The sequence below is a fragment of the Xiphophorus maculatus genome, chromosome 14, assembly GCF_002775205.1.
Source record: "Xiphophorus maculatus strain JP 163 A chromosome 14, X_maculatus-5.0-male, whole genome shotgun sequence".
NCBI classification, from domain to species: domain Eukaryota; kingdom Metazoa; phylum Chordata; class Actinopteri; order Cyprinodontiformes; family Poeciliidae; genus Xiphophorus; species Xiphophorus maculatus.
In genome coordinates this window covers 6,763,340-6,789,265 of record NC_036456.1, presented here as the reverse complement: position 1 = coordinate 6,789,265, position 25,926 = coordinate 6,763,340, and the positions used below count along the sequence as shown (strand labels likewise).

Here is a 25,926-nt window from a genome sequence, read left to right as displayed (position 1 = left end):
TAACAGGCTTTGATACTCTGGATATGTCATTTATATCCTTATGCTTAATCAATCTGATTTCTGACTACATATTTCTACAAATCGTTTCTTTTGTCCAATGTAGCCTCTAGGCTAGTTTAATGCTACCCCCCTAATTCCATCCCTTTCCAGTTTTTCGAGTAAGATGTCATGATTGATGGTATCGAAGGCTTTCTTGAGAGCTAGAGATCTGCACCGATTGCAAATTTCCTTTTATCCATCCTGTATAACATTTCTTCTGTTAACACCATCAACGCCACTGAAGTTGATCTATTTTCTCTGAAACCATGTTGATAGTCTGTCACAATGTTGGGCCACTTCACCCACTTTGCCTGCTGCTGGTTTGCCAGAAGGCCCAGTGATGTCGACCACACGGCAGTCTCTCTTCTGTCAGTCCGTCACAGGACTGACAGCTGTAGCTATGTTGCAGCTCCTCACCATCAGTGTGTGAATGAATGTGTGCATAAATGGGTGAATGACTGACTGCAGTGCAAAGCGCTTTGTAGTCCTCTGGACTAGATAAAGTGCTTTGGCCGTTGACCAGTTTTACAATTGGCTTGAAAAAAACAAAACAAAGACAGGATTATTTTTTTATTTCAAAGGGAATGTCCATTATTGTACCCGAGCACCGCTGGGCATTCCTCAAGGGTTAATTTTAGACCATCTGTTTGTTTTTTTGTACATATTGTTCTTGGATTTGTGATAAATGACACTTGATCCAATGAAACATCGAATCCACCCAATGGATCCCGTTGAGACATTCTGTTCTCTCGCTTTGTGATGGCGGCCTATAAAAAACTCGCCGGGTGAGTTTTCCAGAGCTCGTCTTACATAAGAAGGTTTACGTAATGAAATGGCACACAAAGGTTTTCACAAAAGTTTCTCAACCCCTTTAACTTTTCCACGTTTTATCATGTTACAAGAAAAAAACAAAAACAAAACTTCAATGTGTTTTATTGGGCTTTCTGAGATGGATAACCTTCATAGTCTTTCTGTGAATAACTGAAGGTCAGCGGTTCTGTGCGGTTTGTTAGAGAACATTGATGAACGAACATCGTCAGGAAGACCAAGAAACACAACATGCATGGGAAGTCAGAGAGAGAGACGGACAGTGGTAGAAAAGTTTAAAACAGAAGTTGTGAAGAGCTTTTATTCAAACAGACTGAACTGATATTGAAACTCGGAGAGAAGAGTTTCAATATCAATTCACGGTAACCAGAGAGGCTGCAGACAGAAAAGGGTTTAGACAGAACAATGATGAACTGGGCACTAAACAAATCTGACCTACAAAGAAAGGTGGCCAGAAGAAAGAAATCCATGAACAAAAAAAAAACAATATCCTGACAGTGAAACAACACGCTGGTGATGGTATCATCAGGTCAGAGTTGATAATACAAGGGAATATTTGAAAACCCAACTAACATTGCAAGTAACTTAAAGCTGTAGAGGCGATTGATCTTCTGGCAAGGCCTCAACCGTAAACAGACGGCCAGAGTCGAACGGAGTGTTTTTTTTTTTGTTATTTAATCAGAGCATATTCATGACAAATTCAAGATACGGTGTAATTGAAAATCTGTTTACTCATAAACACATAATTGTACAAAATGAAGAAACGAATGACAGAATGGGCAAACGAATTAAAGAAATAATGTAAGGAACAAACCAAACAAACGAAAGACCCCTCTAGTTCAATGCACTTCTTTTATTTCTTACACTTTACTTATGAGTTTTCACACAGAACATAAGTTTGACTCTATATGTGTGTGCATATGTAAATAAATATTGAATTTACAGTTTTATAAATACAAGAAATAGAGGGGGAAAAACACAAAAAACTCAAGAACCTAGAGAAGAGAGAGAGAAAAAAAGGCCCCAAAACAACCTGCAGCGCTACAATGAAAGTTTACATGCAAATATGTACACATACACACATGTTACACACACTCACACACACATCCAAATAAGCTCCGGTTGGGATGTTCACAAGGTGACAGAGGACAGGAAAGTAAACGGCATATTTAAGATAAATTAAATCTAATCAGTTCTTATTGCGAGTTGTTGGAGTGTAACTTATGTAAGTAAAATGCAATAGTTTCCAGATCCTCCGAAACCTGACAGATTTGTGATTAAGTTCACGAGTCAACTCCTCAAAGGGGATAAGAGCTGAAATCCGCATGTTGGCGGTGACCACAAACAAAACACGACTGCCAGCAGAGATTTAGAGGGTGTTAAATAAATTGCCTGGCGTGTGTCAAGAAGACAGTTTTCACGCTTTGATCGAAGCAGCACCGATTAATGTCTGACGGTTAAATTTACCTGTGGCTCTAAGACCCTCTGTTTCTAAGCTAGAGGACGTCAAATTGATCAAGGTGTAGAAACCAAAGTTTACTGTGCACAAACAAACTCGTGTGGAAACCACTCAGGTATTTTCTTAGCAACTCTAAAGTGAAAACTCAGAGCAGAGAGTCGGTGAAACTGGAGAAACCGGTTGATCGGGACGCCGTAGTGGGAGTAGCGTCCAACATAAAAAGAGCAAAGTGGTTAGTGGAAGTCATCACACCTGGGGAAGGCCGTCGACCCGCACAGGTAAGACCTCTTTAATAATTATACGTAGCATTTTGATCATTTCTTATCTGAGCTGAACAAATGTGTGCTGCTGTTTGAACAAGATCTCCAGAAATAATGCTGGTGACTGAACCTGGATAATAATAATAAATAAGTAAATAAATAAATAATAGTGCTAAATGTTTATTTAAAAAGAAACTTCATAATTAAATAATTTAAACAATTTAGCAACGTTTGAAACGTACAATGCTAACATAGCCTGAGCCAAGTCGAACATTTTTACGGCGAAGTCAATTTGTGCAACACCTTTAAAACGCAACATGACTCCAAGTGCTTTGCAGGAAAATGGATTATGATTTTGAGAACAAAATTGCTAAATTTGACTCGCAGCAATCACCGTATTTGTGGAAACCTGTCGGCTGCTTGCCGACTCCACCTGCAGCAGGAATGTGCAGGCTGCTCTTTTTAAATGAATCCTCTTGAAGTTGTTAAAACAGCAACAAATGGCAGCTGAGTAAAGGAGCAAAGGGGATTCAAGTCAGGCACTGGACTTTAACCTGGCCGACATGAAAAAATGATCAGGAAATACTGACATTTTTAAACTTCACTTCCCATGTACTGTTATTTAATTTCACCTATTAGGGTTAATTATTATGACTCTGCCATTATAAATAAGGCGAGCAAGCTGTTAAGATTTACTACCAGCAGGTATGGACTATTGTTTGTGAATTGCTTCTTAACTGCACTCTGTGTAAACCGTTTGGCACAAACTACTGTTAATGAAATTATATGCAGTTAAAGCCAGGTATTTACACACGCCAAATAAAAACACACACGCTTTCTTCTCTTTGTCTGAAATTAAATCTTAGATTTCTTTGTAACTTTCTTCAAAATTCTGATGTTTACTCCCATTGGGACAGTAGCTAGGATAACTGTCTTTCAAACTGCATGACTTGGGTCAAATCTTTTGGGTTTCCTACCACAAACTTCTCAATAGTTTACTGGAGTTTTGGCCCATTCCTCCTGACAGGACTGGTGAAACTGAGTCTTCATTCACGCCTTTTCAGATCCTCCCACGACCTCTGCATAGGATTCATTTCAGAAGTTTGTGATGGTCACACCAGAAATACTGACTCTGTTGTCCCTAAGCCACATTGTAAGCACGTTTGCTTTGTGCTCAGAGTCATTATCCACTTGGAAGATCAATCTGTGCCCAAGATTTTTCTTCCTGGCTGATGTCTCTAGATGTTGCGTCAATATTTCCACTTTCCTCATGACGCCATTTGTTTTCTAAAGTGGACCAGGTCATCCAGCAGCCAAACAGCATCAGTTAGAACGGTCCAAACGTCCACGTTCTTCCTTCAAAATATACCGATGGTCATTGTCACCAAACAATGGCGAACTTTTAGGTTCATCAGACCACAGGACAGGTCTCCAAAAATTAAGATCTTTGTTCCTGTGGAGACTGGCAAGCTGCAAACTGGCTCCTTATACCTTTGTTTTTAAAGCAAAAGTTTCTTCTTCGCTGAGTGGCCTGTCAGCTCATGTTGGTACAGAAACAGTTTCACTGTGGATGATGATACCGTCTAACCAGCTTCAACCAGCTGGTTCTACAGAAGGTCTTTGGCTTTTGTTCTGGGGTCACTCGGCACATTTTAAATCAAAATACATTCACCTCTGTGACAGAATGAATCTCCTGTGATGATTGGACATACTTGCGTAATGATTGTGGCACCTTCAAGCATCCGTGAATTGTTGCTAGGGATTAACTGGACTTGTACAGTTACATAACTCTCTTAATGATATCTTGTCCAACTTCATTTAACCTTCCCACCACGTCACCCAAGAAATTGAGAAAACAAAGTGTTCCCGGTCTGGCATTAAAGTACATCTGCAGGTGTGTCTCCAATTAATTCTAGTAGGCCAATAACATATCGGAGTCTTCCAAAGCCATTACGAAATAATCTGACTTTCAGTCATTGTGTAAAATGGACTGCAATCGTTCGGTATGTGAACTTCCGAATTCGAAGAAAGTGAAAAAAACAAAATGTTCTCTTTAGGTTTTCTGGCATTTTGTAGATACGTAGACAAAAATGTGAGTAATTCTGACTAACGTAAAACAAGAGACGTTTGGTTTGATTTACTTAGCAAGATAAAAGAAAATGTGCAAGTTTCCTTTTAATTGGTGTACACTTCAGCCTTCAACTCAAAAGTACTGAATAGTACCTTTGAGAAATGGCTTAGTTACGAGTTATTTTGCAAACGTTTTCTAATTCAGGGTCCATAAGTCCAGTTTTCAGTTTTTAGTTCTTGTAATAGAGCAGAATATACTTTTTTTTTTCTTCAGCTTGTCTTTCCCTTCCATGAAAAGGTAAGCTTGTGTAATTGTTTTTTTTTTAATCCACCCAGAAATATGGCGTACGCTTTGTCTGAGGAGCAAGTTCTGTGCGTCATTTGCATGGACAGCTTCACCGATCCGGTGTCCATCCCATGTGGCCACAACTTCTGCCTTGAATGCATAAATGGCTTCTGGGACTCAAGCCACAAGTCCGAATGTCCGCTGTGCAAAGAGAGCTTCCACACCCGTCCGGACCTCAGGGTGAACATCGTCTTAAAAGACATTACCGAACAATTCAAAAGGTACGGATCTATTTCAACGTCATACAATCAAACGTGTTCCTCTTCCATTTTTACTAAACCCGAGTTCCGTGTCACAACAAAAGGTCTATGAGGAGCAAACAAGCAAGCAGGCCAGAGCCGGCGCCGAGGAAAAAGCCCTCCAGGCGGTCCTTAAAAGCCGACAACATAACTTGCGACGTCTGCAGCGAGGACAAGCTGACGGCGGTGAAGTCGTGCCTGGTCTGTCAGGCGTCTTATTGCGAAATGCACCTGGTGCCTCACCTGAGGGACCCGGTGATGACGAAGCACAGGCTGACGGATCCAGCCACCTTCAGCACAAGTCACCTCTGCAGAAACCACAACAAGCCCCTGGAGATGTTCTGCAAGAAGGAGCAGACCCCCGTCTGTGCCAGCTGCACCGAGAGGGACCACAAGCACCACGAGGTCGTTCCTATGGAGAAAGAGAGCAAGCGGGTCAAGGTATTTTACTCCACTGTCGTAGACTTTACCATTATTTCAAGTCAAGTCAGGTTTATTTGTGTAGCCCAAAACAACAAGGCAATGTATGATGTATAAAAACATCATACAGTCACCATTTGTGAAACAAGTAATACATATTAAATTTTGTCAAATGCCATCAATGAAATCATCAATACACACAAAATATGTTGATCAGTGATCCATTTACTACTAATCAAAAGTAGGACTTTAGAACTCCATGTTCCTGGTTTTAGTCAGAACGCCAGCAGCAGCGTTCTGGATCATTGCTCGGTTATCGTCACCCACTAAGTTGTTTGATTTTACTCTCATTTGTACCAAACTGTTTATTTCATAACTTTATGAACCAAGTTCTATTAATCTTTAAGACAATCTGTGTTGTTACTTTAAATTTTTGTTCAGGCACAGCTGAAGGTGGTCCAGGCAGAGATTCAAGAGATGATCCAGAGCAGACTGAAAAAGACTGAGGAGATCAAGAACTCCGTGGAGCTGAGCAGGGCAAGGCTTTTATTTCAGTTCAAATTCAGTTCGTTGCACGTTTACTCTTTCAAGGTGTCCAGTGGATTTATTGCATTATCTGCAACCATTTCTGCTTCTGCTTTATCAATACATCATCAGGAGTTAAGCTGAGTTATCAACAAGTCTTATCAAAACAGAATAAATGTGCTCAGTGGGACCTGTAGTTTATTTTCAAGACATTCAAAAAGAACAATTCTACAAACATGTTGGAAATAATGGGCTGCACAGTGGCGCAGTTGGTAGCACTGTTGCCTTGCAGCAAGAAGGTCCTGGGTTCGATTCCCGGCCGGGGTCTTTCTGCATGGAGTTTGCATGTTCTCCCTGTGCATGCGTGGGTTCTCTCCGGGTACTCCGGCTTCCTCCCACAGTCCAAAAAAACATGACTGTTAGGTTAATTGGTCCATCTAAATTCTCCCTAGGGGTGTGTGTGTGTGAATGGTTGTTTGTCCTGTATGTCTCTGTGTTGCCCTGCGACAGACTGGCGACCTGTCCAGGGTGTACCCCGCCTCCCGCCTGGAACGTAGCTGGAGATAGGCACCAGCAACCCTCCCGACCCCATTAGGGACAAGGGTGAAGGGTGAACAGAAAATGGATGGATGGATGTTGGAAATAATCATTTAAAAATTTTGCGTTCTAACTCGCTTTCTTTAAACTGTGAAATCAGTTTTCGTTTTTCTGATACTTGCAGATAGAGAAGGAAAAGGAGATACAAACCAGTGTTCACGTAGCCAACCTGGCAATAAATGCCATCGAGAGAAGCCAGGCTCTGCTCATCGAGGAGCTCGAAGAAAAGCACGAAGCAGCGAAACGGAGAGCAGAGGATCTCCTGGAAGAGCTCGACCAGGAGCTCGGCGAGCTGCAGAGGAGACGCAGCGAGCTACAGTACCTGGAGAACACCAAGGATCCACTACATCTGCTGCAGGTCAGACGTGGACCGATCACCACAAAAAGACCGTTTTAGAGAATGTTTCCAACTGATAGGACGTAACGCAATCCAATATACCAGATTATACCAGGTCAATTACACCGATGTAGCCTTGACAGCAGCACTACCAGGCTTGTTTCTGCCTGTTAAATTGATTTGCTGTGTTCATTAAATAAATCATTTTAGAGCTTCCCCTGTCTGAGCTCTCCGCCATCGTCAACAAACTGGTCAGAGGTCAGTGTTGATCCTGACATCTACATAAAACGCGTGAGGACGGCCTTCTCCAAGCTGGTGGACCTCTGCCAAGAACTTGAAAAGAACCTGTGTGCGGCAGGTCTGTGACTAATTAATTGACGTTGCATTAAATGTTGCTCTGACGTCCTTCATGAAGATTTTACTTGATTTGAATCGATTGTTTTTTCCTGTTTCTTTGCAGAAGTCACCAAGATGGTCAAATTTGCAGGTATGCGAATGAAGATTCAAGGTAGTTAAGGAAATGTATTTTTCCTTAACACCGATGACCAAAATGTTTAGGGTTTACCAAGACAAACATGAAAAACTTCAGTGATACTTAGAATAATTTCACATCCGATAGATGACATGGTTTGATTAGGGACCAAAGGTGCAACATTTGTTATGTAACGTTTTCAGCTGCTCCGGTTTGTTTTCATGTTGTTTACATTATATACGTGTATAATGGGATACATCTATTGGCCAACTGATTTATCAACCATTTTGCTAGTTCAGTGAACTAGCAAGTGGGCGGTTTTGACCTGACTGGAATTGGTAGGAACTTTTTGAAAGCAGATTAGCTTTAGGAATGAAGGAGTCATTTTGAAAGCAGATCGAAAGCACTGAACTAACATTTTTGCTAGTTCAGTGAACTAGCAAAATGGTGAACGTTGTTCACCCTTTTGAACAATGTTGGCTCTGTACCAAGAACCACTGAAGAAGACATAAGTGCAACTTCCTTCTTCATAAAATGTGAACAAAAATGGACCAGCGTCAGATTTTGGCGGATGTAGGAATTTTCCTCTGTCTTTGGCAAAAGATCAAGAAACATTTCTCCTGCTAGTGTTGGACACACATTTGTTTTGGTTCTAGCTAGAATGTCTTGTGCGTTGGCTTGTTTCCTGGATTTGGAGCAGTTCCTGGTCCGTTTGCCGTATCATAGTTCCACCAGAGTTTGCTTTTTTGTTCCGCATCAAACTTCGATTGCAAATTCGGACCTCCCTGAACAAACCGGACTAAACAAACGAGAGTTTGATTAAAGCAGACTAAACAGGGATGATGTGAATGCGCCCTTAGAGAGATTAACATTCTTTATACTTATCCATCCTCAGTGGATGTGACTCTGGACCCTGCAACTGCTGCCAGCTGGCTGCTTCTGTCCCCGGATGGTAAAAAGGTACATTTTAGAGAGACTGCTTCATCCCTCACTATTACCTGCTCTTCAGAGTTTTAGACATGTGAGTTTTGGACTAACAAGTATCATGACGGTGATCCACAGGTGAGCCTGAGCTCCCAACAAAGAAAGCACGCGCTCTCCAATGACTCCCGCAGGTTCGATTCCTGTGTTGCCGTTCTGGGGAAACAAAGATTCACCTCTGGGAGACGATACTGGGTGGTCAAGGTGAGAGGCTGGCAGAATCACAGCTATTGCTGAACAGTGACAGACAGTGTAGGAAAATTGCTAACTTGTAGGCAATTTAGAGCTCAAAGATTGATGAGAATTGCCGTTTTAGTCTTGTTTGATGTGGCAAGGAGTTTTAAGGTTTGACCTTTGAATTAACAAGAACCACTGGGGCAAATAATTCATCCAACTGAATCCTCTTGTGAAATCTCATCAGTTGTTTAATTCTGCTCTCTGATTTATTTAATAGGTAGGGGATAAAACAGACTGGGATCTTGGTGTGGCCAAGGAGTCCATTAACAGGAAGGGCTCCATAACCGTCCGTCCAGACAATGGTTACTGGGCCATCTGCAGGCGGAAGGGGGAGAGTCTCCGGGCCTGCGCCGGACCCTCCGTCATCCTCAGCCTCCATGAAATGCCTACCAAAGTGGGCATTTTCCTGGACTACGCAGAGGGATCAGTGTCATTCTACAACGCGGACGCAAAGACTCACATCTACACTTACAAAGGATGTTGTTTTACTGAGCCCATGTACCCGTACTTCAATCCGTGCCTTCACGACAATGGGAGGAACACAGCACCACTGATTATCTGCCCAGTGGAAACGGGGCTTATTGTAGAGACGACAGTGAACTGAAGTTCAAGTCAATTAAACAGATACAGTGAAGTCCCGTTTTCACCTTACTGATTACTCCAGGTTATTAATGCATTTTAAAGGCTTAAGGAAAATGCTTAGGTTGTGTTTGTTTTGTATTTCATGTTTAATACCAGAAAACTAATGAGAAGATTCAGAGAACTTCAGAAATCAGTTTACATTTTAAAGCCCTTATTGTAAATAACAGTGTAATTTTCTGTCTCTTTATTGCTTAATAAACAGTGTTTATAATTCTCCTCATTTCTCTTTGGGACTCGTTTTACTTTCCACAAACCAACAGTTGCCAGAAACAGTGAATTATCTTGTTTTACAGGTTGTTGAATCTTTTGCCCTCCGTTTCTCCTAACATGTTTTTTGTCCATCATAGTGTTTATTAAAGGTTCATGTCATGTAGAACTATGATATCACATCGTAACATGTTCATCTTTCATTTTCCTCTCACGGTTCTGTGATGTTTGGTGTTTTTAGGGGGCTGAGGTCATGCGTTAACCCTCAAGCAGTTTTATTTTAAAATGCTTTGGAGGAGAGCGGCAGACGTCACATTCGGACATCGGGTGAAGGGGGTTAGGTCGGACCATCTCGTTTTTCAGTTAGGTTGTAATCAGAAATATAAGAGTGCGCACAAAACATTGCTTGCACACAGTTCTTGTCTGGAACTGGGGAAAAATACAAAAAGGTGTATTGCTAATCAGTGTATGATTAGCACAAATTTAAATATAATCAAGATAATTAGGCATGAGGTGTAAATGCTACCGAGTCCAAGCCTAGCATTTCTCAAATGAATCCACTGTTATGCAAAGACCTGACCACGTGGTATGAAAACATTTTTTTATTTTTTGTACCCTGCCAGGGGGTCTTTTTTGTCGTCTCTAGTGTCCCTTAGTGGCCGACAGGAAAGGGGGGAAGACATGCGGCAAATGTCGCCGGGTCCGGGAGTCAAACCCATGACGGCCGCGTCGAGGACTCAAGGCCTCCAGGCCTCCAAACATGGGTTGCGCTGTCCACTACGCCACCACGGAACGCCCGAAAACAATTTTTTTAAAGGGAGGAATGTCTTTCTCTGCCGGGAACATCAGGAGCCGGTTCAATTGCATGATTAGATAAGTATCTAATAAACTGAGGGCATTGCGCTTTCAGTTTAGGACTATTTATAACTTAATTTTTACATAAACATATCAAATAACATTAAAAATGCAAAACTTTGTTGAGGAAACTTTGTTGTGGAAAACCAATACCTGGGAAACTTGCTCACGTGGCTCGCCGCAGTAAGCGGCGAGCCACGTGAGAAGGTCACACAAAATCGAAGGAGAAACGCAAAGAACACATGACACATGCGCGTCATTAATCACAGACTTAGTTTGTTTGTTAATGATTGATGAGAAGCAGAACTGTATCCCGAAAAGCAAATATAAAGCAGTTGCCATGACAATGAGACAGCTGTGGAGAAAAACTTTAAGTCTAGGTTGTCCTGCACTGAGTCTTCTGGTTGATCTCCCTGTTAAAGATTAGATATGCAGGGAATGCTTATTTCAATACTAAATGTAAAAGAATGCGGCCTTTTTAAATCAAAGCGACCTTCATTCGAGTCACAGCTTCAGCGTTTCATTGTGAGGGAAACACTGACATCTAGTGGTGATCTAGAGTTACAGCAGCTTTTCATTACTTTCACAAAACATCAAATCTCTTAAATTTGCCCGTTCCTTAAAAAATTTAAATAGAGACTAACAATATGGATTCTATCTTTTTTTTTTTCTAGAGCAAAAAAAAAAAATTATGTCATTCCCTTTAGGATTATATTGTTTCATGTTCAGGTTAATCCCACCTAAAGAATTTCCTTCATGGCAACCATATTCCATGAAATCCTCCACTGCTTACCCACGAGTTACAGCTGTAAATGCGTTCAAGTTTAGGTGCATGATATATAGAATAGCAGCTGCCATACGTCAACGTTAGCAATCATAAAGGACTGATAAGATTTGAGATTTTGGATGTTCTCTCCTCTTCTTACAAACAGCACCAGCAGCACCTTTTAACACTTAAGCGTTTGAAATTTCAGACATTTGCATTAATCAATAAAACTTAAGTTGAACACTAATTCTGGCCAGTTGTTAAACTCTTTCGTTAAGCCAACCATCCCATAACATGGGGGCTCATTGAATTTACGTACTATTAACTATTGGAAACGAATTTTACCATTGGTACCAGAGGTGTCAAGAAAAGTGCTGACAGGGTTTTGTTTACCAACGCAACAGACGAGATCCAGGTGTGTCATGGTGATTGCCAGCCAGGTTAATCTGGGAGATAAACAGACTTAGTGGCTACATTCAAACTGAAAGCAAATGTAGACGTGACCCCAAAATGTAAGCAAAATTTTGTGGTCTAGTTAGAATAACTGTGAACACTCAGATTTGGCCCATAGCTGATTGTTTTTGAGTCAGATTTGAGCCACTTTGCAGCCAAAAATTTTGAATGAGTTTCTAGTGGGAAAAACCAAAATGGTTTTTATGCGACTTTGACGTCACTCTCCTTCGCCTTCTGTCATAGCTGTGCACTGGCAGGAGGCGTCAGTAGTTAGCAAGTTGAACAGCTTTTGTATTGCCCCCATTGCAATACAATACAACTTCTTCAAAGAGATGGGCCTCCTTAAACAAAATGCCTATTTGTGCTGGAAAGACGCTTTATAAAAGTAAATACACTTTTCTTTGATTCCCGCGCCAGAGAGTTCTGTGTAAGACGTCAGTTATTGTTCTCTTGCACATGAAGGTCAGTTTGTACTGAACTCAGCTATAGGCAGCAAGTAATGTGAACAACCATGAAGAAAAAAAGCAAATCTTAAATTTGAGCATTCAGATCTGAAGCGTGAATGCAGCCTTAAAAAAAAACAAATCCTCTGGAGAACCTAGTCTACTTGGGACTTGGAGAACTCAAGGCAAACCTTTCTGGGCCGTCAACCACAGGAATGGAGAACGCATGATGGAGCTCTGGAGACTGCAGTTCACAAGGTCAAGAACGCTGATTGACGGAACTGCTTGAGGAGTCCTGGAGAGTGGCAGGGAGGCCACTGGATCCACTGAAGAACCCTTGGATAACACAGTAGATGTGAAACCCCCGGAGAACCCTTTGAGGAGCTCCGGATGGCAGTCTTGGAAGTGTCAGAGTGATGGACATAACTCAGAAAAGTGACCTGTGTGTTTGAGGAACTTTTGATGAAACTCAAAGTTCCTGGATTCTTCTGTCACGTTTAAGGCTTTGTTACAGATCCATGCACAGAAACTACTTGTGTGGAAAAATCAGATGTGTTCGTGTACAGACTTTTAAAACCACAGTCACACGGAAACAAGCAAGGTGTGACCAAGAGCAGGAGGTTTAAATACTGGGGAGTTGATTACTGACAAGATGCAGGTGCAGATGGGCGATTACTCCATCCAGAAAATCAATGCTCTACACAATTATTAACACCTCTGGCAAAGATGACTTAAAATAACAGATGCCTTAAAATAAAGACATCTGTTATGGTGGTGGCAGGAGAACACACAATGAAAATAAATTTCAAATAATCTGTAAATCGAACACATTTAGTCAGAGCAGAAACATCCTTTAAGGATCCACAAAAAACGCATGACTTGGACAACCAAGTTGGACAACCATGTGGGTGAAGATCTGGCAAAATGTTTATTTGAAATACACACTTTTGAAATAGTGCTATGTTGTACTCATTTGTAATGAGTTGCATGTTGGGGGTAATAATTTCAAGTAAATCCTTATATAACCACGTTCTTCTTGTGAACCTGTGAAGGAAATAAACTCCTACTTTCATTCTTGGAAGTTAACTTTGTCTCCTCCCTCTGTGTCTTTATTGGACGTCGTCCTTCCTCTTCTGGAGAGGCGAAAACTTCCCATCGTCTTCGATGCGACTTAACGACGGTCAGCGACTCGGTCGGCTAGATCTCGCCTGTTTTTCGATTTCTGTTTTCTCTAGAGTTTGGTCCAGCAGCTGAAGATTGATGAAAACCGAAGGGGAAGATGTTTATGCTGCTCATGACCGCCCTGCTGGGTAAGAAACTCTTTCCCTTTCCTAATCAGTTTGACAGATTTTAAGAAGCCAACACAAACTCTGCAAGGTGAGGATGAGTCGAGCCAGTATGGGTGCATTCCTCAGACAGGCGAGAAAACAGGTGAGCTGAAAAGTCCCTCTGAGATGAAAGACTAAAAAGGTTTGTTGCTCAGGCCTGTTTATAGAAGCTGCAACTAGGAAAACAAGCAAAAATGTGTCTGCCACTCCTTTTGTGTTTCTTTCATGGGCTTTTATTCAAATCGGCTCCCATAGAAGTCAAAGAAAACAGTTTTTCAAAGGGCTAATTTAAAGATCATTTAAAATTACAGAAAGAAAAAATGTCCTTATATATTCTGAACAGTGTTGGAGTCTGGTTTTCTATTTTTTGTGTGTCTATGTCTGGCATTATGAACTGCATGAGAAAAGATTGCATCTAAAAAGAAGAAAACTAAGTTTAAACAGTAAGGATGATGAGGACTAAAGCATATTGTAAATAATTGTTTTTACTCAATTTGAAGATTTACAGCAATAACAGAGGATCTTTAAGACTACGCAGGATTTTTTAAATACAAATTCAGACATGAAAAAATACAGTCAACAATGGCATAATGCTTAGAAATTGTGGGAAAGTGCAGAGATTGTATTAATTATGAATAATTAATTTTACTTAGATGTTTGACTGTCTCCTGTGGAACCACTTCGGTGGTGCAGGGACTAAAGGAGAAATTGCTCGTTTCACAAAATGGACTTTTTCTGAGCAACAGGAGAGAAATTCAGCAGAAATGCTGAGGTTGCCAGGACAAGGCAACGACACAGGGGCAACGTGATCAATAGAAATTGCAGTACAGTGCAAGTTAGCATCCAGAGCAGAAAATAAAGTCATTTAAGGCATTAAGGGGTACAGTGGTGAAACCATAGGGGATTCTGAAACATAATAGACCTCTAGAAAATATGTTGCTCATGTGTTCAAATCCCTGTTTGTGTCCTCACAGTTTCCCAGCCTGCTTCAGGTGCAGAGATGAAAGAGGTCCGTGAAGGGGCAGAATCCGTTCTGTTGCCCTGCTCCTTCAGTCCGTCTGATTTGGACAACGCCATCGTGGTGTGGAGTCGCAACGATCTCAATCCCCCGACGGTTCACCTGCGTCGGAAGGAAGGCAACGACTTCCACAGCCAAAACAGACTCTACAAAAGTCGAACGTCCATGCAGGAAAATGCTCTGGAAACTGGAGACCTGAGCCTGACTGTGAGCAAACCCGAACTCACCGACAGCAGCACCTACACCTGCACTGTGCGCAGGCTTGGGGAGCAAGTGGGCCAGATGGACGTTAAGCTGGAGATCCTGAGGAGTGAAGGTCAGTCTGCTGATGAAGAGGCACAATCTGCACAGATCTCTGTAGGTTTATTAGGATTACGGTTGTTAATATTGTAATTTTCCGTCATCATGTTCTTATTAGGAGTTCCCACCTGGGTCACAATTTTCCTAGTCATCCTGACTCTGGTCATTGCTGTCGTTGTGGGGGCCGTAATTCATTTCAGGAAGTTTTTCCGGAAAGGTGGGTGCTGATGTTTGTTTCATTTTACGCACTTTATGAGATGCTTTACACCTGATTGTTTTTAAAGGAAGTGACTTTACTGTTTCAAGTTTGATGGACACCTGAGAATCATGGACACACATTAGTTTCCTTCTTAAGGCTTTTTCTGTTGTGGTTCATTTCCCTTAAAGACCTTAATGTCAATTTAAGGCTATGGCTGAATTGCGCCCTCTAGGTCTCTGCATGTTAGGTTAATAGTACAAGGTTTACCCATATGTATTATAAGCCTGGCGGCCCGTCAGGCTTATAATACTTGTCCCCTTTACCCTTCCTACCCCCCCATCAGACTAAGTGTTGCTTGTTTTTGGTTTTTGGAAAATAATAACAATAATAACATTTTAAAAATCACTTTTTTTTGTTTGTTTGTTTAAATAAGTCGGACTTCTGACTTTTGGTTGTGGTGTGGGACACCTTGATTATGAGTGTCCACCTTTCTGCCCAGTTTCTGAAAAACTTTCTGCAGACACTCTTGGTATGAGCACAGATTCATGTGAAGGATCACCAGGTGTTCCTTTGTTTCTTTTAGGCCACAAGAGAGGAACTCCTCAGGAAATGTCTTGAGGTTGACTGACTGAAGCTACTTTTAATTTTGTCTCTAGTCAAAACAGGTCCTACATGTCTGAGAGAGGATGCATGGAAATAAACTATTGATAAATTCATTGATTTGCTCTGAAGGAAAAGACCATGTCCGATGTCCAACTCACCCATGCAGCAGGTCGTTCGGTCTCAATGTCCCAAAAACACATCAATTAAACCATCCGTATCACTAAATCTGCACTTTGAGACGTGGAGCACACTTATTTATTACGATATTGTTGAATTGTTCTCAGTTTGTATTTAGCAGAATAGCTGAGACAATCTCAGCTATTCTGAGCGAACATATTTTGTAAGAATGATTTCATTTGGAAGTAGTCCTAATTCAGATGTGTTATCCTCTCCAAATTGGGAATACTGGAGAATTTAAATCCCAAAAACAAGATTGCTGTGGTCCCGTATTTCTGGACACTGTTAGACATGTCTGTAGGAAGAATGAGATAAAATGTCACCTTCAACGGTTCATGGCTTCATACACCTCAATGCCAGAATATGTTAGGTAAAGGAGAAATAGAAACCGTTTAAAGGAATGTGTCACAGCTGGAAATGCAGGACTGGGTGGTTATTAAGCTGTTGAGACGGAGAAAATGTCTTGATACTTGATACTTAAAGACAAGCAAGGAATACTTAAATGATGAAAAACATTGACACTTCTTGTTCAGATACGAGGTTGGTTCAGTAAAAGGGCCACAGGACCAACAAAGAGTTAACCTTTTACAAAGAGCAGTCATCGCAAATGCCGAGGCTAAAGTTTGCTCTTCTTTCAGTTCCAAAAGTTGAAGTGAACTCAGAGGTGGAGTCTGTCCTGCTGCCCTGCATCACCATCGCTCACCTTCCGCCGGACGCCAGGGTGGAGTGGACGGACAGCAAAGACAGGAAGGTCCATGTGTACGATAACGGCTGCGACCGGCCTGAGCAGCAGCACTGGTTTTACACGGATCGAACAGAGATGAAGAAAAAGCTGCAGAAGGTCTCCTTCCTCTGTCTGACGCTGAAATACCCGACGGACAGAGACAGCAAGACCTTCACCTGCTCCGTCTACAGCCGGGCCAGAATTGTGCTACTGAAGAAGCAGGTGGAGCTCCTTGTCATAGGTAACTACTGATGATGATTAGGGCTACTCACGCTTTCTAATGTAACTCTGTTTTAAATCTACAGTTGGTAAGCTACAAACAGCATGTGCCTTAATCAGTCGACTGGTGTATTGGTCTTGTTTGGTGAAGATCGCCGCATTGATTTTTGCATCAAGCAAGCCAGCCTGTTTCAATCCAGCAGAAGCAGTTGTTTTGCTACACCATAAAGACCTGCTGCTTTTGACTTAATGTTGTTTTTGTTTTATTTATTTACTTTTTTATTTTTGCCCTCTCAGTCCCAGAGGTCAAGGTGGACTCAGGGATGGACTCTGTTGTGTTGCCCTGCAAAACCAAAATCAATCTCTCTAAAGAGATCACCGTAGAGTGGTCCTGCAACGACGTCTGGGTCCTGAAGGTGCACGTGTACAAGAACGGTTGTGATCGTCCCGAAGAACAGAGTCCGTTCTACAGAAACAGAACCAAGATGAAAGAAGACCTGCTGGAAACCGGAGACCTCAGTCTGACGCTGAAACACCCCACGGACAGAGACAGACAAACCTACACCTGCACGGTCTACAGCAGAGACGGGAAAATCCTCATGAAGAAACAAGTAAAGCTCAACGTCGAAGGTCGGTGGAAAACATTACCTTGTATCTCTAACCCAATCGTGTCTCTTTAGTCTAAAGTAAAAATCTCTCAGTAGGGGAAGCGAAAGAGATTCATATTTTTTATCCGTTCCAATGTCTCCTCAGACTGTGAGGTGGAGGTGGACGAGGGGACAGAGTCTGCCGTGTTGCCCTTCAAGACCTCAGGCGATATGTCAGACGCCAAGGTGGAGTGGTGGCGTTACGAGCCTGAACCGCCCATGACGGTCCACAAACATGAGAACGGCTGTGATCAGCCTGAAGATCAGCACCAGCTTCACAGAGAGCGAACAAAGATGAGTCCAGAAAATGGAGACCTGAGTCTGACCCTGAAGTACCCAACGGACAGAGACAGTGGGAGCTACATCTGCAGGGTCAACGGCAAGCAGAACAAGAGGAAGAAAACCGTGATGCTCAGAGTTGTCAGTAAGTATGAGCATATGAGTTAAAATAAATTGCATTTACATGTTCCTACCTGCATATTTCACTTCCCAACTCTCCAGCAGGTCCTTGTTAGCACTGTATGGCCTAGCATGTCTCTGTAAAGTTTGGACAAGACTTGCCTCACTGGCTGTGTCTCCATTACAAATGTGCTCAAAACTTTGTCAATATTCTGCTAATGTCGAAAACACGCAAGGACGCAATTGCAGTTTTTCCATTACATAAGAAACGCAATTAAAATCCCAAGCGAATAAGTTTGTTCATGTAATAAGTTATGGAAAAACACGCTGTGTCATCATCTTCCTACCACTTCCTGTTGTCTTCTTTGTTTTTTCTGAGAGTAGTAGCACCTGGTTGTTGATCACATGACTCGTGTAATGCGGAAAAAGTGTGGACATTGGAGTTTTGCGAAATACATTAATTTTGATTCAACAAAGAAAACCCAGCTCTTCCTAGTGCAGTGGTTCCCAAAGATTTTCGGGGCTCCCCGCCCCAAAGATTACAATAAAATCCACCCCCCCCAAAAAGGAAAAAAAAATCAACTGGGCACACACATCGTTCAACCAGACATGAACCTATACACATATTTTGTTTTCAAATTCCACTGAAATTTATTTCACACTTCAGGTTGCAACAAAACACACTACAAACCATCTTTACAGTGAAACACTTTTGTGCAACTGTTTTTTTTGTTAATCCATACCGCTTCCCGTGCCCCCCCTGCAATGGCACTGCGCCCCCTCTAGGGGGCGCGCCCCACACTTTGGGAACCACTGTCCTAGTGCAAGAAGTTTTTATTGAAGAATGTGAGTTTTTTTCAAAATTGTTGTTTCCATTAATTCTCATCCATAGTTACATGGTCAATGAAAATGCACAATTTCATTGGACACTGGTGTTCCAGCAGTTTGTAGCTCATCACAGGTTTAAGTGTTGATGGTTCCTTGATTGTCCAGGAACTTCCCAACCAATTTCTTTTTATCAGTTTGGTACTTTTGTTGAATTGCTGGAACAACATTTTCAGAAATCTGTTTTGGTTTATGAAAGATTTTCACAGCATGCTAGCCATAAATTAATCTAAAGGTATGAAATGAGTTTTGTTGTTGTCCTCTCAGACCGGCAAGTGGAGGTGGAGGAAGGGGCGGAGTCTGTCCTGCTTCCCTTCAAAACAACGCCTGACCTACCCGAAGATGCTAAGGTTGTGTGGTGGCAGCTTGACCCGGAACATATGAAGATCCATGTGTATCACAATGGCTCTGAGCTACAGGAAGAACAGAACCACTTGTACAGAAACAGAACAAAGATGAACGACGACCTGCTGAAAACTGGAGACCTCAGTCTGTCTCTGAAGCAGCCCACAGATGGAGACAGCGGGAGGTACAGATGTGAGGTCTACAGTGAGACGAGGGGGAGCAGGAGAGAGAAAACCGTCATGGTCAAAGTTAGAAGTGAGTTCTGAAGTTTAATCAGAAAGCTGTCAGCTGTTCTTTTGTCTATGTCTCAACTTGTTCTGTCTCCTCTGCAGAGAGAAGCCAGAGTCAAAATGTGGACAAAGGAAACGGCACTGATCCCACTCCTCTGCTGGCTCAACAATCAGTTTGATTGGTTTGGTAGTTTATATCCAAATTTGGTTATCTTGGCTTAATGTTCAGTCTGTGTGACTTTGTCTTAAAGTCTAAAGACGTCACCCAAGATGTATCTTCATCTAGTTGTTGTTGATGAGAGGCAATGGTGCTGGTCAGAACTATCCATCAACATGATCATGCCAGAAACAGGTTGACTTGTTTCGCAATCGCTCAACATTTGTCCTCCTAGGATTTGTTGGTGTCCAGAAATTTGTAGTGATTTGAGTTTTTCTGTGTGTTTATTTCTGTGTCTGAGTTTAATGAATGAGAGACTTTCTGTGTCTCGTTTCTGTGTCTATTGAGTCTCCGTGTTGTCCTGTCTACCCCTTGATTGTTCCCAGCTGTGTCTCGTTCCCTGATTACCTCCTGTGTATTTAATTCCACCTGTGTTCCTTGTTCTTTGTCGGGTCATCATCTGTGTGGCCTTTTCTCACAGTCCAAAAACATATTAATGCTTAATGACTTGTCTGAAACCACAGAAAATGCTGTAAATACTGAAATGGAATGTTTTCTTGTAAAAAATAAATTCTTTGTGATGAGGATATGTTGAACGCATTTGTGGCTTGTAACTGGCGAAAGAAATGGGTTTTGTGAGCGCTCTTATTTTCCCCTGAAGACCTTCGTCTCAAGAAAAATGACTGAGATTGGAACTGAAAACTGGCTCAGAAGGAAGAGAAAACACCAACCTGAGGAGCAATGTTACAATACAATTTATGCCACACTGACAAAAGACATTTCTAGACGAGTCAGCAGTTAGATCATTGAGGTGGTTGTTTGTGAGCGTAATGTTTCTCATGTTTTGTCACACCATGATTATTACCCAAATGTTTCTATGTCCAAGAGAAACATCTGCTGATGTCCGCAGATTCTTTTATTAAAATAAACCAATTACTGTTCACTTCAAATGTACTTCATGAATGTTTACTAATTAGAGTTAAGTGCAGCGGTGAATTGCATTTTCTCATTGTCTGAGTTTAATGAATGAGAGACTTTCCTGCTGACTAACATTAACTGACCTTTCAATGATGAATGACGTTGCTGTGAGGAAACTAACCAGGCTTCAGTGGGTAGATGCTGATCTATTAAATACCCAAACTACTTCTCTCAGAAAGCAATTTTACTCTTTACCACTGGACAAACAGCCAGGAAATTATTCACCCCGAAAATACACATTTGAGATGGAGACTTTGACATCACTAATTTGACTTATTGTGTTATGTATTGATGTTTGGTGTTCGTCTACAACTTTTGGTGACATTGTACCATACTATACCACACCACGCCATACCATAGTATGCTATGGTGTAGTATGCCATAGCATACTATACTATGGCATAGTATGCTATGGTATAATAATATCATAGTATCATATAATACTATGATACGGCATAGTATCATATTATAATACGGCATAGTACAGTATACCATGCCATACTATGGTATGCCACACCACATCACACCATACCATGGCAACTTTATTCATAAAGCATTTTAAAACAACCATGTCGTATATGCATGCAGGTATGTTTCAGTAACAGTATACTATACTATGGCAAAATTTGACAATAGACAGTGAACAATCCCCTCTAATGTGCAAAGGTAGGTCACAATAGACAACAGTAGAAAAGGCCCTGCTCCTTTTGAGTTTCTCCTGAATCTTGGTACCTGCAGCAGCTGCTGTTTGGGAGACCGAAGGGACCAACAAGGTAAGTATGGACAGAGAACATCAGTGGGGTACAATAGGGCAAGAACCTTAAATGATTTAAAATCAAAATTTCAGAATGGTGCCCCCTTTCTTCCTTTTACATTTTGTACACCCTTTTCACTTCAGACATGAAAATGTAAACTATAGTAAATCCAAACACATCTGAAAGGGAGAAAAACATGAACATAATCACAAATGCCCTCTAAAAAACCTTTTTTTTTATGGGAAATTTTAAAGCTCTTGGTCTTACCACCTACTTTGCCCACTGGCAGTAGAGGTACATTGGGGGAAATGAAGATATAAAAATGGGTGTACAAACACAGTAGGACGCCGAATAGGAATGAAACCAGAAAATGCTTGATGTGATTAAACGTCTGTTTGAACACAGGGGTTCCTTGGAACAGAGAGATAGTCGCAGAGAGAGGGGGAGAAAGAGGAGGAGCAGAGATAAAACCTGAGGTAAAGGCTGAAGTAGACTCTTGGGAGGCTTTAAATGTTCCCAGAACAACAAGCTATCTTTACTGTCTGATGTAGTAGGTGAGTAAAGCTATTTTAGTCTTTTCAGCATGTCTTAATGTTGTTTGTTTTTTTTGCAGAAAGGCTTTTGGTATTGACAACGTTGATGGGAAATTAATGGTTCATTGAAAAATTATTCAATAACTTTTTTCTGCAGACTATCCATCATTTGTTCAAATCTTTTAGAAAACTTTGTGTTTTTAATACTTTGATAAGATTAGGTTAATCTTTTTTTATGCTGAGTGTTGACGTGAGTTTGTGTGAAGGAACGCGGACTCTGTGGTCACACAGGAAAGGTGGATGAGAGTGGGAGGTTTTACCTACAGATGGCCTCTCAGTGGTGCCTCTCTGATCGTCCACGTTCCCGAATCCTGAATCCAGCTGGCAGCGCTGATGCAGGCCGATTCGTGGCCAAAACATTACCTAATCACTTATTTTGATCGTCCATGTAATCTGGTTTCTATTAATAGTCAGGGTTTACTCATTTTGAACTGCATCTTACTAGTTTTTTAAAATGGTTTTACTAGAACATCATAGGTTGTTTGAGCCTATTTAAAGATGATCATATTAACAGGAATGATTAATTTCAGTGCCTGTTTTCTATGTTGCAGTCATGTATTACTGATTGGCTTTTTGGTTGGATGATTGATTGATCGGATGCAGACAAATAAGCCATGAAGAGCTACTTTCATGGCAACAGTCGAGCAGTGTGCGGAAAATAGAGTATGTTTTGTGACTGAGATTTTGTTTTGACACGAGGCGTCAAATGAAATGTAATTTTCAAAGAAAATGAAAACAAACTCTCTGAAAACAAGCTATGTTTAGTTATACATTTTATGTTTCCATTTCAAGTAGAAATAATCTGAAAGAATGGACAAGTACACCTGAACAGGATGTATATCTTTACACTATTTATAGTACGTTTATATGATACATGCATCAAGGATATTTTTCTTTTTACGGTTTTTTAAAGGATGCCGCATATTTAACAAACATAACCATCCGATGTTTCACTGCTTCACAGGCCTCAGGCTGTAGACCCTCTTCCATCAACTCCAGTGACCTGTTGTAGCATCACATCCCCCTTCATTGGTGGATCTCCTGTCGTATTGAAATGGAAAACCTGTCATCTTGATACCAACTACAAGACATCTTTAAAGGGAATCTAAATTCAACCAGAGCAAACCTGAGCCACTAAATGACACGAGAGGATCCCGTGGTGTGTGCTTTCTTTTCTGGTGGAAGCATGGCCTTGTAGCTAAAGCAGATTTGCACCACAGGAAGTCACTGAAGCTTTGACCTAATTTGGAACTATGGCGTTTCCATTTTTTAACCCTGCACCTTCCTTGGTTCCCCAATTAATCTTTCTTGTTGGACTGCTCCTTCTTGGCCAGTGGAGGCCGTCGGGGGTCAGCTGCCAGAATGACACTGAGCCGATCGTGTTGGAAGGAAAGTGTCTGGTTGTGTGCGACTCCACCCCATCGGCGGAGCCATCGGGTAACGCTCTGGGCATGTCGGTGAGGTCAGGAACGGGTCGGGTGGCGTTTTCAGCCATACGCAACACCAACCATGAGCCATCCGAGATGAGCAACCGCACCATGACTATCTACTTTGATCAGGTGGGTTGAAATAAACTGATAGCGTGAACCCCTGGTATTCACCCGGGGTTATAGGGACGACAGCCATTCTCAAATAGCTTAAATTCTATGAATCCTTGAGGCACTCTCTACGAATACTTATAACTGCCTATTTAAATAGTTCAAACACTAAATATACCTTAATATGCATGAATACATACAGTAGAGACTGCCATCTTTCTTATCTCCACTCTTGGAGGTATAAACAACCCGTGCCGAGGAAAATGAATGCTGCTCATGGACTGACAGTTTTGTAACACCAGCCCACAGCATTTTCTTTCGAATACCTCAGACATACTTTGTGAAAAAAATGCAGATAGACAAGCATTCCCTGAAAAATCTGAACTCAGGTTCCAAGTAAAAACCCCAAAACGGGCTCTATAAATTCAGACAATTTAACAAAATCTTACAGCCCTTAAATTTAGCATTTGGTCTTTTAACAGCTATAATCTTAGTAGGTATAACTGGCTTCAGTTGATAAATGAAAAACCATAAAGTATCATGACCTGTGTTTAAGCAGGAGCAAGACAGTCTCCTAATAATAATAGGTTTATTTATAATCACGTAAAGAACAACAACAGAACATTCATGTTTTTTTTGTTGTTGATTTTGTTTTTCATATCTTCTCTCCAAATTTCCGACGCCCCCTGGTGGACACCATTGGGAATAGACAATGAATGCATGGCTTAGCATAATTCACAATTTGACCTCATGACACTAAAGAACACCACTGGACAATCTATTCTTATTTGATCTACCTTGAATGTGATTTAAAGCGGTGTGCAGAATTGCTTGTTAGAGAGCAGTCAACACTTTTGGAAGTTTTTATCACCTGTTTTCTGGAATGCTTTGTAACTGGATTAATGGCAAAAAATTTGATCTTGTTTTCTTTTACTTCTTTACAAGCATTACCACCACTCCTAATGTTTGCCTCTCTCATCAGCATTAAAAGATCAAAATATTTCAAAAAACAAAGATCAAGGAGGCATGTTGAGCTGCTGGAAAACATCTTCAACAGATTTTTCTTTTCTAATTTAGCTTTGCCATGAGTTTCTTGACTATTAATTAAGAGTAACTCCGTCTCTCTGTCTCTTGCTCTCTCCTCTCGTAGATTTTAGTGAACGTTGGCAGCCATTTTGACCCGGCAACTAGCATCTTCGTAGCACCCAGAAAAGGAGTCTACAGCTTCAGCTTTCACGTTGTTAAAGTTTACAACCGCCAGACGATACAAGTGAGAAAAATTGCTAAAAGTCTCAGCTAAAACTGCACTCCTACTTCTGTCTGAATATCGTTTCCGTTTGTTTATGTCCATAACAGTTTCACATCCTCAAATCCTCCTGCTACTTTCCTCCTTCGCCTTGTCTTTCTAGGTAAGCTTGGTTCTCAACGGCTGGCCGGTGATCTCGGCCTTTGCAGGTGACCAGGATGTGACACGGGAAGCGGCCACCAATGCTGGGCTGGTGTTAATGGAGCGAGGGGACAAAGCTTACCTTAAACTGGAGAGGGGAAACCTGATGGGTGGGTGGAAGTACTCCACCTTCTCTGGCTTTCTGGTCTTCCCGCTGTAGGGTGTCCTTGACGAAGGATGTTGTATAAAATAAAGATTGGTTCATTTCTCAAAGGGGAATGATGTAATGTTAGGATCCACATTGGACTGCTTAACCCTCCCGCAGTCCTAAAAGGGGACCCTGCGTGAACTTTTCTATCCTGTGCATGTTCCCGGCAGGGTCTCACCGACCCCATGCGCGCTTTTACGATTTCTTTTCTCCTGGTTTCGGGAACTGGCGGGCTGACGAGATATTCCCATCAGTTCCCTGCTGTCCGACCGTGACATCTGTCGCGCTCTTCCCGAGCATCTTCAAGCTAGGACTGCGGGAAGGTTAAGATGTGAATTAGATGAGTGGATGGATTGGCTTTGCACCAAACAGTCTTGAATGTAATTTCCATGACCATGGTATTTTTTGTGGCTTGCCATCTGTTCCACAGACTTAATGTGTGTTTATGTGCTTGCTTAAATCTGGTGTAGCCTCTTCGATGCATGAAAACCAAATGTAGGACATGTTTGTTGGCAATAAAGGAAACAAAAACAACAACCACTGTCTCTTTGTTTATTTTTAATCTATTAACTGTGTTAGTTATGGCTTGCTCAAATGGCCAGCTAAAACAATTTTTAAAAATAAATGTGTACATTTAAAGCTTCGATGTGGAATATTTCCTTTATATCCACTGATGGAAATGCGTTTCATATAGTTAACATTGTTTATTCTTTCTGTCTGTCCGTCCATCCAGATGTCAATCCCTATGTTACAAGTAAGAGTACCCTGAAAATTGTTTCCGGTGTTGTACTGATCTCTTACTTGTAAAAGAAATAACGTTTTGGAGTTAATTTATATTTTAAAGCGTACAGTATATCGATTAAATCTCAATTTTTCCCAATTTTCTGCATTTACCAACTGAAAGTGGGGGAAAAAAATTGTAATTGGGGAAAAAAAAAAGTTTACTTTTAAGTAACTTTTTAAAATCGTACCTAAATATTACAATGCTATCTAAGCTACGTAGCCTTTTACAATCTGACAGGGAAAAACACATAGGAAATTTGTGTTTCTAGGAAAGAAA

The 25,926-nt window shown here is 41.3% G+C and overlaps 3 protein-coding genes across 3 annotated transcripts; all 3 read left to right on the top strand.

Moving 5' to 3' along the window:
* Positions 1-2,563: 2,563 nt before the first annotated feature.
* On the top strand, positions 2,564-9,672 carry LOC102226781 (E3 ubiquitin-protein ligase TRIM21-like). The gene is made up of 10 exons (XM_005809201.2): positions 2,564-2,604; positions 4,993-5,223; positions 5,307-5,682; positions 6,103-6,198; positions 6,908-7,141; positions 7,331-7,478; positions 7,581-7,607; positions 8,488-8,552; positions 8,655-8,777; positions 9,028-9,672. Exons 2-10 carry the CDS (start codon positions 4,997-4,999, stop codon positions 9,412-9,414), a joined length of 1,683 nt encoding a protein of 560 aa, XP_005809258.1. The 5' UTR covers positions 2,564-2,604; positions 4,993-4,996; the 3' UTR covers positions 9,415-9,672.
* A 3,635-nt stretch (positions 9,673-13,307) lies between these two features.
* On the top strand, positions 13,308-20,357 carry LOC102226524. Its single transcript, XM_005809200.2, has 8 exons — positions 13,308-13,486; positions 14,479-14,838; positions 14,941-15,039; positions 16,440-16,766; positions 17,042-17,374; positions 17,498-17,815; positions 18,943-19,275; positions 19,353-20,357. The coding sequence occupies exons 1-8, from the start codon at positions 13,456-13,458 to the stop codon at positions 19,427-19,429; spliced, it is 1,878 nt and encodes a 625-aa protein (XP_005809257.1). The 5' UTR covers positions 13,308-13,455; the 3' UTR covers positions 19,430-20,357.
* Positions 20,358-21,586: 1,229 nt separating this feature from the next.
* Positions 21,587-25,404, top strand: LOC102218989 (cerebellin-1-like). Its single transcript, XM_005809173.2, has 4 exons — positions 21,587-21,694; positions 22,698-23,292; positions 24,422-24,541; positions 24,681-25,404. The coding sequence occupies exons 2-4, from the start codon at positions 22,987-22,989 to the stop codon at positions 24,876-24,878; spliced, it is 624 nt and encodes a 207-aa protein (XP_005809230.1). The 5' UTR covers positions 21,587-21,694; positions 22,698-22,986; the 3' UTR covers positions 24,879-25,404.
* Positions 25,405-25,926: the final 522 nt, after the last annotated feature.

Excerpts from the sequence above, each read along its gene's own strand:
- LOC102226781 (XM_005809201.2), top strand. The coding sequence starts at position 4,997 with ATGGCGTACGCTTTGTCTGAGGAGCAAGTTCTGTGCGTCATTTGCATG. Across the intron at positions 7,479-7,580 it reads AAAGAACCTGTGTGCGGCAG|AAGTCACCAAGATGGTCAAA; the intron begins GTCTGTGACTAA and ends GTTTCTTTGCAG. Across the intron at positions 8,553-8,654 it reads TGTCCCCGGATGGTAAAAAG|GTGAGCCTGAGCTCCCAACA; the intron begins GTACATTTTAGA and ends GGTGATCCACAG.
- LOC102218989 (XM_005809173.2), top strand. The coding sequence starts at position 22,987 with ATGGCGTTTCCATTTTTTAACCCTGCACCTTCCTTGGTTCCCCAATTA. Across the intron at positions 23,293-24,421 it reads TGACTATCTACTTTGATCAG|ATTTTAGTGAACGTTGGCAG; the intron begins GTGGGTTGAAAT and ends CTCCTCTCGTAG. Across the intron at positions 24,542-24,680 it reads ACAACCGCCAGACGATACAA|GTAAGCTTGGTTCTCAACGG; the intron begins GTGAGAAAAATT and ends TTGTCTTTCTAG.
- LOC102226524 (XM_005809200.2), top strand. The coding sequence starts at position 13,456 with ATGTTTATGCTGCTCATGACCGCCCTGCTGG. Across the intron at positions 16,767-17,041 it reads GGTGGAGCTCCTTGTCATAG|TCCCAGAGGTCAAGGTGGAC; the intron begins GTAACTACTGAT and ends TTGCCCTCTCAG. Across the intron at positions 17,816-18,942 it reads CGTGATGCTCAGAGTTGTCA|ACCGGCAAGTGGAGGTGGAG; the intron begins GTAAGTATGAGC and ends TTGTCCTCTCAG.